The sequence below is a fragment of the Ammospiza nelsoni genome, chromosome 5, assembly GCF_027579445.1.
Source record: "Ammospiza nelsoni isolate bAmmNel1 chromosome 5, bAmmNel1.pri, whole genome shotgun sequence".
In the NCBI taxonomy this organism is placed as follows: Eukaryota; Metazoa; Chordata; class Aves; order Passeriformes; family Passerellidae; genus Ammospiza; species Ammospiza nelsoni.
This window is the reverse complement of record NC_080637.1, coordinates 56,561,149-56,575,154: the sequence shown is the minus strand read 5'-3', so window position 1 is coordinate 56,575,154 and position 14,006 is coordinate 56,561,149. Positions and strand designations below refer to the sequence as shown.

The 14,006-nt window shown below is 36.3% G+C and overlaps 1 protein-coding gene across 1 annotated transcript in view; it reads right to left on the bottom strand.

Moving 5' to 3' along the window:
* The window catches only part of ANO2 (anoctamin 2), a 159,393-nt gene that overhangs the window by 103,417 nt on the left and 41,970 nt on the right, over nucleotides 1–14,006 (bottom strand). The window contains exons 5-10 of the mRNA XM_059471896.1: nucleotides 12,548–12,699; nucleotides 11,031–11,085; nucleotides 10,465–10,513; nucleotides 7,569–7,624; nucleotides 7,278–7,319; nucleotides 4,009–4,073 (exon numbers count right to left, since the gene is read on the bottom strand). Of these exons, the coding sequence (XP_059327879.1) occupies nucleotides 4,009–4,073; nucleotides 7,278–7,319; nucleotides 7,569–7,624; nucleotides 10,465–10,513; nucleotides 11,031–11,085; nucleotides 12,548–12,699 (419 nt within the window). The remainder of the gene's footprint in view (nucleotides 1–4,008; nucleotides 4,074–7,277; nucleotides 7,320–7,568; nucleotides 7,625–10,464; nucleotides 10,514–11,030; nucleotides 11,086–12,547; nucleotides 12,700–14,006) is intronic.

Genomic DNA, 14,006 nt, shown 5'->3' with positions numbered 1-14,006 from the left:
GAGAGGATCCTCATACAAAAGATCTTAGCATGAGTGAATACCCTTAAATCAGAAACGGGTTGGTCTTGACCCCTGGTCAGCACTCAGGAGTCAGAAAAGAACTTTCTCTCTGCCCAGTAAGCCATAACCAGAACCTTCTACAGAGATAAGACATTAAGAGCAGCTCTACAAGAAAAGTAAGCAGACCTGTAGCCACCCAAATACAGCAGCTTTTTTCTACTCCCTGCAATTCCCAGCCACACACACCTCTAGATTCCCTCAAATATTCACATAGGTAAATAGTTAAATGTGCACAACTTCTGTTTCCAAATGTATCACCTCTGTCATTTCCTTCTCTAGTTTGAACGAAGAAACTTCCATTTCCTATCAAAATACACTGATGTCACATCCAAAGACACATTTTGGGTGGGACCTGTCAGTCATGTCCATTCAAAATGTAAGTGTCTGGCTGTGAAATTTAGGCATCATTCAGGCACTACTGAACTTAGCCTGAGACAGTTCTTAACACGATGAAAACTGAATTCTAGCTGCCTACAAAACTCCTCAGTCAAAGGGGGAGATCCCAGGAAGTTGTGCAGCAACCTCAGTCATCTAAGACTTGACTTTGCAGTCCTGATGCAGATATACACACCTCCTGCTCAATCTAGCTTTTGGACATCCCACTGCAGGAGGGTGGTAATGAGGATCCTAGTGCTCAGACAGTGATCTGAAGCCTGGGAATGATGTTTATCAGAAAGCAAGGATCTGCTTTTCCTCACCACTACAATCCAAACCTACTGGTTTAAAATTCCATCTCTCATACAAGCAACAATAAATAAGAACAAGCCCTTGCCAAAAGACACAGAGAGAAGCACTTCCACAGGACTGGCAAAGTCTGTGAAATGCAGAGCTGTAAGTAAATCATCTCACTCCAGTCACAGGCCTGTATCCAGCAGAATAATTCAACACAAATTCCTTGGTGATTTATGCACCACAAGTAAAACCCCTCTGCTTTGCAATAAACAATGGCTGGAGCACTTGGGTAAGGCCTTTGATGAGAGGTTCCAGTGAGGAGAGGGAAAACTTCCTACAACTCAGCTGAAAAGAGCTGCCCTACCATCAAACTCCTAAAATGCAAACCATTTTCATGGATCCATGAAAATAAAGGCCATTCATAAATAAACTGGAGTTGTGGGGGGTAATGATATCATGGAAAGGGAAAAGAGATATAATTATGGGGAAAATGTTGATTTTTCACCAGCTCAGACTCTGCTCCAGAGACCCACATGCTTCTGGCCCCCTCCAGGAAGCTCTCTGCTGTAAAATCTGGCAGGAGGGACATCAAGGATGAGTGTATGCTGGCACAGCACTTCCCCCTGCACCTAGAACTTTAATGATGAAAACTGCAAGCTGGACTGATTTCACGTTGGGAAGGAATCTTCACTATAGAGATTCTTGGAACTATAAAAAGATGTTGTCCTCAAAATGCAGTAGGGTAACAGCAGAAGATATGCACTGTATTACTTGAACAATCTGCTTATATATTTCCTTAAAGTTTTAAAGTGAAATTGTTCTGCTTTAGAATAGAAATATGTAATATGCAGTGTGCTCTTATTTGGTGAAACCTTACGTACTCACAGCTGCATTTCCTTGCCAAAAATATTTGATTTTTCTTATAGCCCAAAGCAGTCCACAAAGCCAGAGAAGGATATTTTTACAGATTAAGAGACAGGAGTGAATGGAATTGTTGGTGAATATTATAATGGTCCTTTATTTCCTTTTGTTATGAAGAACTTCAAAATTTTCCAAGACTGACAGTGCAGTTAAATTCCCTGAGGATTACAGACATTAGAAGAAAATCCCCAGTCTGTACGAAGAGTGAGTATAACAAATATGTGGTTCCTGTCTTTGGTGTAAATCATCTGGGTAATGGCAACAACTGTGTGGTCAGAGGAAAGGTCCTGAGGCACCAGGAATAACCTATAATAATTCTACAGTGCCACATCTAATCTTCCAGCATAGTCACTTGAGTTAAAGAATGACTTTCAGTTGGCATTCCTACTGAATAAGAGTGAAACAGTAATAGTTAAATATATGTTGCATGCTGTATTTAAAAATTAGCAGGGCACTTATTGAAAACAGCAGGCAGGAAAGGCTGTAAGTAAAAAGGATGTTGCTTCATCTGTCCATCAAAGCCTGAATTTAAACTTAAGTTACACCAGAAAAAAAAAAAAAAAAAAAAAAAAAACCAGAAAAAAAAGTTGAGTATAATCTAAGTAGTCTAAGAAAGGAGGGTCACAGTAAATAACCAAAAAGCACAAATGTGACTGATGTCTGCTAAGGGAAAAAGTATCCACATCAAGGCTGAGCTCAGATACCGCCATGGCACAAAAGTGAAGAAATCCACTTCACCAGCAGAAAGAGAGGGGTGGCCATTCTTCAGGTACATCTACACTAAAGCTCTAACATTACCCAGGGGAAAAAAAAAACACATTTATTTTAGTGGTAACAGTCAAACTTGCAGTCAAGCAAAATATGGAAGATGAAAGCAAGAAAAGTCATCTCTGAGAACAGACAATCAATTGCACATGTTTGGTCTTCTTTATGTTTCTCACAGAAGTTTAAACCACAGGATTTCTATGAAATCATATCAGCACAGTGAAACATTATCATGGAGACAGCAAAATACAAATTAAGATGGAGTGTAAGCAGATGTACCTCTATTTTTAACTCAGCTGAGCTGTCAGGTCTGCTAAAACTCAAGAATTCCTCTAGCCAGTGACAGTTTAGTTTAACACTGGTAATATTTCCCAACAACACAGCAGGGTGCTGTAATCTCATTCTGAGTTTACCTGTTCCACTCAGGAGCTTGTCCACAGTAACTGCCATAAAAAAGGTACATAAATTTTGCACAAAACTTTTGAAGCAAAAAAGGAGGAAATTTCAAAGCCTTGCAGAACCTTAGTAGGATTTGATGGCCTCACTTCCACTTGCCATTTTGCAACATCTTGCAACATCTTGCTCCCAATAAGGAGTAATTCCTCTCACATTAAAAGTTAGTGCTTTACTCTTTGAAAAACTAGGTGCAGTACTTCAGCTTTAGCTCAAAATAGAAAAAAATATTATACAAAGCTTATTGGCTATCCATATTACCAACAGCAGCTTTTGCAGGCAATCACATAGGGGTGGATCATATAATAAAAATGGTTAGAGTTTGATTACTCAAAAGACAAATGGTAACAACTGTCATCTTTCTTATACTACAAACTATTTTAAAACAGATATTTGTTGAGGGTTTTTCTTCCTATTTCTTAATATCTTCATTCATTTCTTCCTAAGTAGACATCTTATAAAAGAATATTTCTAGTCAGCTGTTTACTCAATTTTTTTTTCTTTACTTGGTGCTTATAGTACAAACAAAATATGATACAACAAAAATTGTTTTGCCTTTCTTTTAATTACTGTGGTAAATCCATAAAAATCATGACTGGTTTGTTTTGTCTTATTTTAGAGCCAGCTTCTTCCATGTTTGTAAAGATAAAATTTATAAATATACAAAAAAACCCCCACTGAGAACACATGTGGATGTGTTCAGATGAATAAAACTTGTAAAATCAGGAGTAAAAAAATCAAATAAATCTCAAAACTGTCAAATACTTTCACACTGATTCATGATATGAATACCAGCTTCTGATTATTTGCCAGATTTTGTAACCATACCCTCCAATAAAAATTCACCAATGTAAATGGCAATTCCTCTCCTTTGAGCAAGTCAATACCCCAAAGACCCCAAAAAGAAGTATGACATTCTTCCAGGAATAAGCACTATCCAAAAGCATAGATAACAATGGGGGTTAAATGGATTTTTGTTATAGTAAATTATTATCAGAGCCACAAAAAAAGCAGTGGGGATATTATTTTCAGTGTTCTGATCAATCCAAGGTTTCATTTGCTGAAGTAAGTGGAAATGAATTAATCTGCATCACCTCAGTACCAGGTCCCTTGGTGTTTTATGCAAGTCCACATTACCTTATGAGATCAATAGGCTGAAACTTGTAAAACACTCCATATCTTGCCCATTCTTGATACAGCAGCTAAAGAAAGAAAGGAAAGAAAGAAAGAAAGAAAGAAAGAAAGAAAGAAAGAAAGAAAGAAAGAAAGAAAGAAAGAAAGAAAGAAAGAAAGAAAGAAAGAAAGAAAGAAAGAAAGAAAGAAAGAAAGAAAGAAAGAAAGAAAGAAAGAAAGAAAGAAAGAAAGAAAGAAAGAAAGAAAGAAAGAAAGAAAGAAAGAAAGAAAGAAAGAAAGAAAGAAAGAAAGAAAGAAAGAAAGAAAGAAAGAAAGAAAGAAAGAAAGAAAGAAAGAAAGAAAGAAAGAAAGAAAGAAAGAAAGAAAGAAAGAAAGAAAGAAAGAAAGAAAGAAAGAAAGAAAGAAAGAAAGAAAGAAAGAAAGAAAGAAAGAAAGAAAGAAAGAAAGAAAGAAAGAAAGAAAGAAAGAAAGAAAAAGAAAAAAACAGTCTGAGAATTAAATTGAAAAAAGTTATCACTTCTGTTTTCACAAAAATCATCTAACAGCTAAAAATATTTGCTGCACTCCTGGGGCTGATAAACCCAGTAGAACCCATACAAAAGCCACTTGTGTTCCCATGCTGGGGACATAACGCAAGGCCACATAGGCTGTTGGACATGCAGATTCCCCCCACAGCTTACAGAGAGCTCAAAGGAAGGACCAGATTCTACAGAAACTTTTTGCAGTGGGAGGAATCCAGCTGGAATAGGAGCGGGGATAAAAGGAAACCTTGCAGGACCTGGGGTAGATTGACCACAACACACTCAACTGCAACAGGCAAAGAACTTGGGATAGACTTGCTTATTCCCTCCCTGATTCCCATGGTTTATGGGACACAACTTGACTGAAGAGGATTGTCCTGGCTGCCATAAGGATATTTTCATACGAATGCTTGTTCTTGCTTGTTCAAAAACACCCCTTGCCATTACCCCCAAGCATTACCTATAAAATGTTATTTATTTTCATAAATAATCATACTAATAAATACATTCATTCACATATATAAAAGAAGAAAGTTAAAACTATTATGATCCTAAAACTCCCCAAAGGCTTCCTTGAACACAGCTACAGAATGGAATTTGAAGAGCAAAAAGAAAACTCTGTCTAAAATAGCATTCCATTTAGGAACAGGTACTTTCTGTAAGTTTATATGAATTTTCTGATCTGCTTCTAATAATAGGGATGCTGCTCTAGTATATGATGACAGTGGAATTCCCAGGTGGGTTACAAAGCCCTAATGGACTTTTTTAATGTCAAACATAGAGACAGCAATGAAGGGTTAAAAGTTGCCAGTGGGCTAGAAACTTAAAGACTAAACCAGTGTTAATACTTACGGTGAGTTATTACCATTCTGCTGCTCAATACCATTCTTAAAAAGACTTTTTTTTTAGAGCAGAAATCACACCGAAACTGGGAAATTCCTTTAGTCTTAGTAAAAACTGAAACCCTCTCAGTTTAAGGTTTCCATAGCAGATTTCTAATTCTTGTAGGATGGGACAAAAGTGTTGTGTCAATGTTCATTTTCTCCAAGGAAATCCTGAATAAGGTTGATAAGGATTAACCTTTTATGCTATAAACTGGTACATAAACCTTAATTACTTGTGCTGCCTTATTGGCTTAAGTACTCCATAAGGACTGAGTTCATATTTGGGGTTTTTACAAGAGAAAATTGAATTCAAAGATACAGATAAGTTAAAGAGGGCAAAATAAAAGAGGGCAGAAGAAAAAAAAAAAAGTTTAAAAATGCCCTCCTTTCTTTTAAACCTGATCAGGGTTCTTCAGGGTTCTTCAGGAAATTAAACACTGAGACTATTAGATTCAGATAGAAAACAGATGATGTTATGCATAGGAATACTACAGAAGATTCAAGGCCTAGGCAGAAGGGACATATGTGAATAATCAATGAAGTATTTCTGGAAAGAAGCTTTTATGTTTTTAATACTTAACACTTCATAACTGAGTCTAATAAGCAGAATAAAAAGAGGGCAGCACAAAATACAACTAGTAGGGGAAATATTTTTCCAGACACTGGTCCCTCTGGGCCCTCTTCCCCCCCATTCCACAGTACCCAATTTTCCTCCATTGACTGATGTTCATTTAGTGTTTTCCTCTAAAATATTTGTTTTCCAAAATATTTGTTTTCAGTAATCTGTGGAGCTGCCTCTCAGAGAAAATTCTCCAAGTCCAGAGGAGACAATGCCTTCCTGAACAAAAAGTTCAAGGTTACAGACACAAATAAACAAGCTTCTTTTATAGTTTGTTTTCTAACTTTGTTTTGCTTACCAAGGTTCATACACTAAATTAAATTGTATACGGCCCATGAAGACATCTAGCGGATGAATGGCAACATTATTTACTAAAAACTACAAAGATTATGTTTTCAAATTTTACTAATTCAGCATTGGAGAAATCAGATTTATTTGTATGACCTTCATTTGTATGAACTCAGTCTTCATGGTATAGTAAATATTGGAGGTTTCCAAACATTCCCTTTTTCTTCATTCTGCCTTCTTCCCTTTCTCTCCCTTTATTTTCCCTCTGCATTTCCTATCCCACTGTTTGCATATCAAGGGAAATAAATGAGCAAACATAAAATAATATGGAAAGGATCTTAATAGATGACTTATTAGTAATCTATAAAACGAAATTAATTATTTATTAGTAATTAAATTGTTTTTTCCCATTTCTAAAAGTAAGCATATATATGACACAGAGTTTGAATTCACACTGTTTATTTTGAGGATTGCTCTATTTTTTAATGTCTTTTGATAGCTAGAAACTTTAATTACAAAATAATTAGAACCAGATTTTTAGAAATTGCCTACATTTATTTGAGTGCACAATCAAATGAAAAGTACAACTATATTTTATTTTAGTAACCACAGCTCTCTAGGAGCATTTAGTTAGGAAAATAAAATTATTACATGGGTTATTTAATAATTTTAGCTTCCTGACAGGCTGAAAATCATGTATATGTATGCAGAGGGAATCTGGAAGCATTTCAAGATGCAAGTTTCAAATTAAATTAACTGACATGCTTTATAAGAAGACATTATAAAAATCTTGGGAAAACATTTTAAAATGTAGAAATAGAGGAAAATATGTAATTCAAAAAGTGCATACATTTGTTAAAATATCTACTTGTTTGTACAATGGCTAATGCTTTACAATGCTTTAGAACATCATTTATTACATTAAATATAATATGAAATAAATTTTGCTATGTATTTTACCTTTCTTTCATTCATGTCATCATTTTGGCCTTCATATTCACCCTGGAGAAAGAAAATAATTTAAAAACTGATGTAAAAGCAGAAAAAAATAAAGAAAAGTTTGGTTACTTGCTCCTACATTGTTAATTTTACTTTCAGGTCACAACTTGAAATCTACTTATATAGGAGTTTTCATATTAGAATCACACTTAAAAGAGATTTTCAGTGTCACAGACAGCAAATAAGAATGTGAATGGATGTCTCCAGAGTGACACCAGCAGAGGACTGGATTTTTTCATAGTGCATACATACATCATGAAGTGGGTAGGCTGCATCATAAACATTGTTTGCTATTAATGTGCCAATGCCTAAAAGAAAAAGAAAAATGCAGGTGGTAAACAGGCACGATTTAACAGAAAACATTATTACAGATTTCATTTCATAACATTCCAGAGAGGACAGAGCTGCGTAACTGACAATATTCAGAGTGAGAAGAGAGCCACATTGGGTTTCTGGCTGTGGAAAACATTTTTCAGAGAAACTCACTTCCATAAAGTGCCTTTTCTTCAGTGAACAGCACAGTGCAAAGACTCTTCTGATCACTTTCTCATCCTGACAGCAAAGAGCCACATGACTGAGAAGCAAAGCATTGAGAAGTCCTTCTTGAATCTTTACAATGGCCAGAACTACAGATTCCACTGGCCAACAATTAAAAACAACCCCCACAAAAACGTCCACAGAAATTTGTGGTTATGAAATCTTGAATGGTTCGGTTGGCAGGACCTTAAAGATCCATCAGTCCCTTCCCCCTAGGCACACCTTCCACTATCCCAGGTTGCTTAAAGCCCCATCCAGCCTGGCCATGGGCACTTCAGGGAATTTAGTTTTGCAAGAGAATTCCCAGCAGTGACTGCAGCACCTGTAGAGAGACACAAGATCCCTACTGGCTCTCAAGACCTGCAACTCTTACAGCAATTCCATCTTCAGTCCCTGGAAAATTGTTCCATAAAAAGGCAACCAAAGATTAGTAGTTTCTGATTATTACTTATACAGAAAAACACAGATCTATAAATTTATTCCAGGCTTCTCTGCTTTCAATGCCCAGAAAAACAAGTAACTAGCTATCATGTCTTTAGTGATGAAAAACATTCCACAGTTAAATTACACATTGTCCTGAAATATTTGGGAGAAACCTTCTGGTCAGAGATGCTAGACAGGCAGTACCAATAAATGTCTCCCTTGACAGAAGGACAAGTACAACTACATGCATTCATAGAATCAGGAAATTATGCTTCAATAGTGACAAGCCTGCTCCTGAAAACTTCAGTGTTTGGAAGTTTACAGTTACTCAGAGTTATGCTAGAAGAAAATAAGCCTTCCTTGTTTAATATCATAGGAGCAGAATCAGGTTCAGCCTTACACAGATGTAAAAAAATCCATAAGCAAATGTGTTTGATGTATTGTTAATTTCATAAAACAGGTCTATAAAACCAGACTGCTATAAGCACTTCCAACATCACTGTCCTGCCTCTTGTGCAAAATAAGCAATGAACTCTAATAACAAAAGAAAAAAAATTAAAAAATCTTTTAAACCTCTCCTGATGAGTGGTTTTAAGCTTAAGACCAGTGAGATGGGAAAGCCTTAGTGACATATGAAACAGAGGTCATTTGGGGGAGGATCTCAGAAGATCAAAGGAATAAGTAAGTTTAGGTCAAACATGATGCACAATCCTGTTTTGGCTACAGACCAGAAAGATGGAAAGGATGGGAATGCTAAAATAGTTATTTCATGTCAAATGAGTTCTTGAGCTGACCTGAGCTTGAAGTGCATCAGGCTGTATTTTCATGCTAGAGTTAAAAAATTCCTGAGAAGTTATTACTAGTCCTTTGATCTCTAATGATGTGTTTTATTCCACTATAAACCAGAACAAGCTATTAAAGTAAAGAAAACCTTAAGAGCAAATATCTCCACTGTCAAAGTGCTCTGTCCCTTCCTACTCTGTCCTTGAGCTTCTCTCCAGTTTTCTCTGCAGAAAATTCCAAAGTCTCCAGGAGGGTTCTCAGCACTCCAGAAAAATAAGGCAGCATTCCCCTCTATTGCCCCACTAGAGGCTTTTGAGCAGATCAAAACATAGAACACCACCAAATAAACAGTTTAAAAAGCAACAACTGCCAAAAAATGTTTTAGAAATTGAGAATGCCTGACATTTTTAAAACCATATTTTAATATTTTTTTTAAAGGAAACAGTGTGGCAGTCATAAATTTAAAAGTTTATACTAGAAAAAGGCAAGTGGTTTTGGTTGAAAAAGAAAAAGCATTTTTTGTGCCTTTCACTTTGTTATGCTTTTTATGTAATTAAAACAAAATCTATCTCCTGTTCAAGGAAACCTAAATTAATCATTTTCCTGTACCAAAAATGTGTGTTATTGGAGCTGCCCTGCCCAAAATCACACCAGGACTGTGCAGAATCTTGCTGCAGCATTTTATTTGCCAGGAATGTTGCCCTTGGACACTGTGATCCATCCATAGGTAGCCAAGTTTACAGAAAGATTTCTAGAAAATATGTCAGGGAGGACGATCACTTCTTTTCCACATGTGCCATGATCTCACAAAGGGTGAGAGAGAAGAGTACAGAAAAGAGAATATGTACACCTGTATAAATGCTGAACTTAAAGAGAATTAAATACATTCTGAACATCAAGCTCCAAGTATTTCAGCATTATCCCAAAAGTATCTTCAAAACAGTCATATTTAGTCATATGTTTCACTAGGCAGCTCAGGGAGGTAATTTTTGAAGCTGAAGCAATAAAAATAACCTGGAAAGGTGAATTATTCCATTGAAATGGCAAGAAAAATATGGTCCTGCAAGAAACAATACAACATATTGCAGCTGACATCTGAATTTTCCAAAGCAGATCATAGAGTAATCAAATCCAATTTTATAATGATTCATTAAATGTGAGTAATGTGCCAGATGCTGCACCTGTAGAAATGAAAAGCCAGCTCCCATTACCATCCAAACCATGGACTATAAATTCTGATTATGTACCTCAAGAAAAAAAAAAAAAAAATTCAATCTCTAATTTTTTTTCTTTTGGGAAGATGTGCCAGCATATTTTGTGTCCTGCTAGAAAAAACAATATTCTGTGAAATACCTACAAAATTCCTTTCAAAAGAACACCTCTAATTCTCTTTCCTCCACCTTACCCATGCTGTTTCTGGCCTTCGTAAATGTGCGCTTCAAAATTTCCCTCACCTGCAAAAAAGAACAGTGGGATAACAAACAGATCCTTTTTAGCATGAATTTCATAATGGAATTAGCAATAAAACAAAGTTCTAAAATGGGTGGCTTCTGCAGTGTTCATTTGTACAAATATTTGAATAATTTAGCAGATTTTATGACTGGATTATCTGCCCAGCATTTGTGGGCTAAAGCCTGCTGTGTTATGTCCTTATAGAAGTATTTGAAGTAGTAGAACTATATGGCAGGAAATCTAGTTAAAGATTAGGAGTAGGGCTGAAAAGAGCTTTGAACACTGAAGAGGAGTCAATAACTTCCCTGCAGAGCACTTCCCACTCCTGCAGCTCCAGAAAGGAAGTCCTTATATACATATATGTCAGGAATTATAGTTCAGCAAGAATACACAAATGCATAAATTAATGAAAACGGCAAAGCTGAAACTAAAACATTCCCTGTAAATCCCATTCTAAACCCCACTAGCAAATCCCACTCAGGACAAGAAGACAAGGATATGTTATTTTTACTAACTTACTATTCGGCTGCGGGTTGCATTGTCAAAAAAGGTATCTTTGTCTTTGATGTTATACCTAAAACATTGAGGAAAAAGAAAATCAGCTCTGTTTTAAGACATGGAAGCAACACGTAAGACAACAGATAAGATTCTAATTTAGAAGTCACTCAGAAACCACAGCTAATCAAAAAAGCAGATATTTAAAGGGAATATAGATTACACAGCACAGCATAACAGAATGTGCTATGTAAGACCCAATCATTCAGAGCTCTACCAGGATTGCACTGATGGTGGGCATTTATATGCAAAATTATTAGCTAATATAAAATGCCTTTTGAGGAAGAAGAACCTGTATTGTTTACAGAAGATGACCTTTTAATGTTTTTCTTATAACATCTCCTCAACACAATAACATACTGAGGTTGTGTTAGTAGGTTTCAAGTAGCCTGAGGCAGATATTCATTACTCTTTTCCTGGCCACTAAACAGTCAACATTTCACTTGATTTCAAGTAACTATTCCACCACAATTATGCCTTCCCTTAAACCTCAAAATAATCATATGTGAAATTAGCTTCCCAGTATATTCTTCTCCATCAACCATCGATTCTCCTCCATCTGACTTATATTCAGACTTAATTAAAATTGTCAGAGGGCAATAAATGAAATGGTGGGTCACTGTATTTATTACTGAATTTTATTTATCGGACATAAATACAAGGAGACACCTAGGAGGAAAAACATAGTGTTTCATGTCAAACTGGGCCCTGAAATATTATTCTGAGTGAAAGAGCTGACGTCAAGTACTCCTTATCTGCATATTATTAGCTTAGTTTTAATTGCTGCAATGAATCTATAAAGATGGAAAATACTGCTGTATTTCTACTAGCTCCTGCTTTTTTCAAAAGAGGCAGTAATATCCTTAATCAAATAATCAGGAATTTGTCAGGAGGATTTCTACATTTCAAGCTAAACATACAGAAATTTATTTGATGCACTGCTTCCAGTGCCTTATCCTACAGAAGTAAGAGGAACACTGGCAGAAAGTCTCTGCAGTTTGTATTTCTGCTAATCCACTGAAAAACTGACAATTTTGGATGTTCCCTCAGGATTTCCAGATACGTTTGATGAACTTCTGAATTTTGACTGAAATGTGGGAAAAAGAAATAACAATTCTAAAATTATACATTCCGGCTTTCTTTCACTGTCCATTGTCACTGTTGAGTAAGAGATGACACAGACTCACCAGAAGGCTAGTTTGCACAGCAGCAGCTTTAACACGAAAATTCTCTCTTTTTATAGACTGATCCTATACATTTCACCTGATTGGCTAATTAATAAAAGCACCTTTCTTTGAGAAAAACAGGAAAACAGAGAGTAGGAAAACACCACCTGCAGGTTGTTTATAATAACAAGCTATCATAGTTTCTCTACAACTCCCTAAAATTTTCATGTGTCCACTGTGAGAAAACTTATCCGGTTTTCTCACTCTCTGACCAGGATGTCACATCCACAGTCCATCACATTTTAAAGTACTCACAAATATATTTTCTCTCTGGAAAATGGGTAGGACAAGGTTTTCATCTTGGTATTTTCTTGCTGTGGCACCTGGGGTTGCAGAGGTTCAGTCAATTTGCACCATATTTCATTTAATGTTTTGAGTATTCCCTTTTCTTCTGTGATTTCATACATCTGAAGAAATAAAACTGTATATTAGTATGCCCCTTCCAAAATTACACTACAATAAAGAAAGAAAAAAAAAATTGCTGTACACATATGTTTAAACCTGTAATTAAAAGAAGTGCCTTCTCTGAAGTCGTATTCCCATATGACTATATGCACCTGAATCCATATAGGTTGCAGTTCGAAAAAGTTCTTGTACCTCACCAGCTAATTCCAGAAAAAAATTCCTTAGAGCAGAATTATTAATACAAGAAAAAAGAAAACCAGTTCTTCACCCAGAGCTCCAGGTATGTGCTCTTCTCACAGTTAAACCACCTGTCCAGAAGGATAATACTAAAATATAATAATAGTAAAAACTTTACTAAAATCCAGGGGGAAAAAACTAGTTACATCTACTACCTTCCTCTCATCCACTAGGCAGGAAACCTTATAGTAGAAGGATATAGAATTAGTTAGCCAGGACTTTTCCTTTGTGAAACCTTGTTGTCTGTGCCTGAGGAATGCTTTGCCCTTCAAATGTCTTTCTGCTGCACATGGTATGACTCTCTCCATAATTATTCCAAGTCCTGAGGTTGGAATATTAGGGATCTCATTTCCTGGCTCTTCCCTCGTTTAAATTGTAGTAATACCAAGTAGTTTCCATTCAGCAAGTCCCAAGTCCTTTGGGAGTGGATTGAATGGGTCCTGCTAATTCCTTCAGTACTGTGGGATCAATTCACAAGGCCCCATGGAACTTCTAGACATCTAGTGGATACTGATGCTCCCTTAAAAATTCAGCAGCCACAAATGGAAAGCCACAAACTGTTCCCACAGCTGCAGTTCTCTGCCTCAGGATCAGGCAGTCCAAGACAATTAATATTAAAGGCTGAGGCAAAAAAAGCATTGAAGGCCCCCTTTTTTCATCATTCCTATTTGTCAGGTGACCATTTTCAACAAGGATTGCTCCAATATTTTCCTCACACCTTCTCTTGTTATTAAACATACTTTAAAAAGTGATTTAATTGTGTGGCACAATACTGGCCACTTTGAGCTCTAGATGAGTTCTGGCCTTTTGTGTTTTCTCCCTGAATATGCGAACCACAGATTTGTAAACTTCCTGTGAGGCCTGGCCTTGCTGCTAGAGATGCAAAATTGCTTTTTCTTCTCAAGCTGCACGAGGAATTCCCTATTCAATCAAGCACTCATGGAGCACTCAAAAGCAGATTCCCAGGGAGCAGTGCTGAGTAGCTCCCTGGGTGGTTTTGAGTTTACTTTCTTGAAACCTAGAGCAACACTTCTGCTGACCTTTTTTGTTCTCATTAGCCTGAATATTTTAA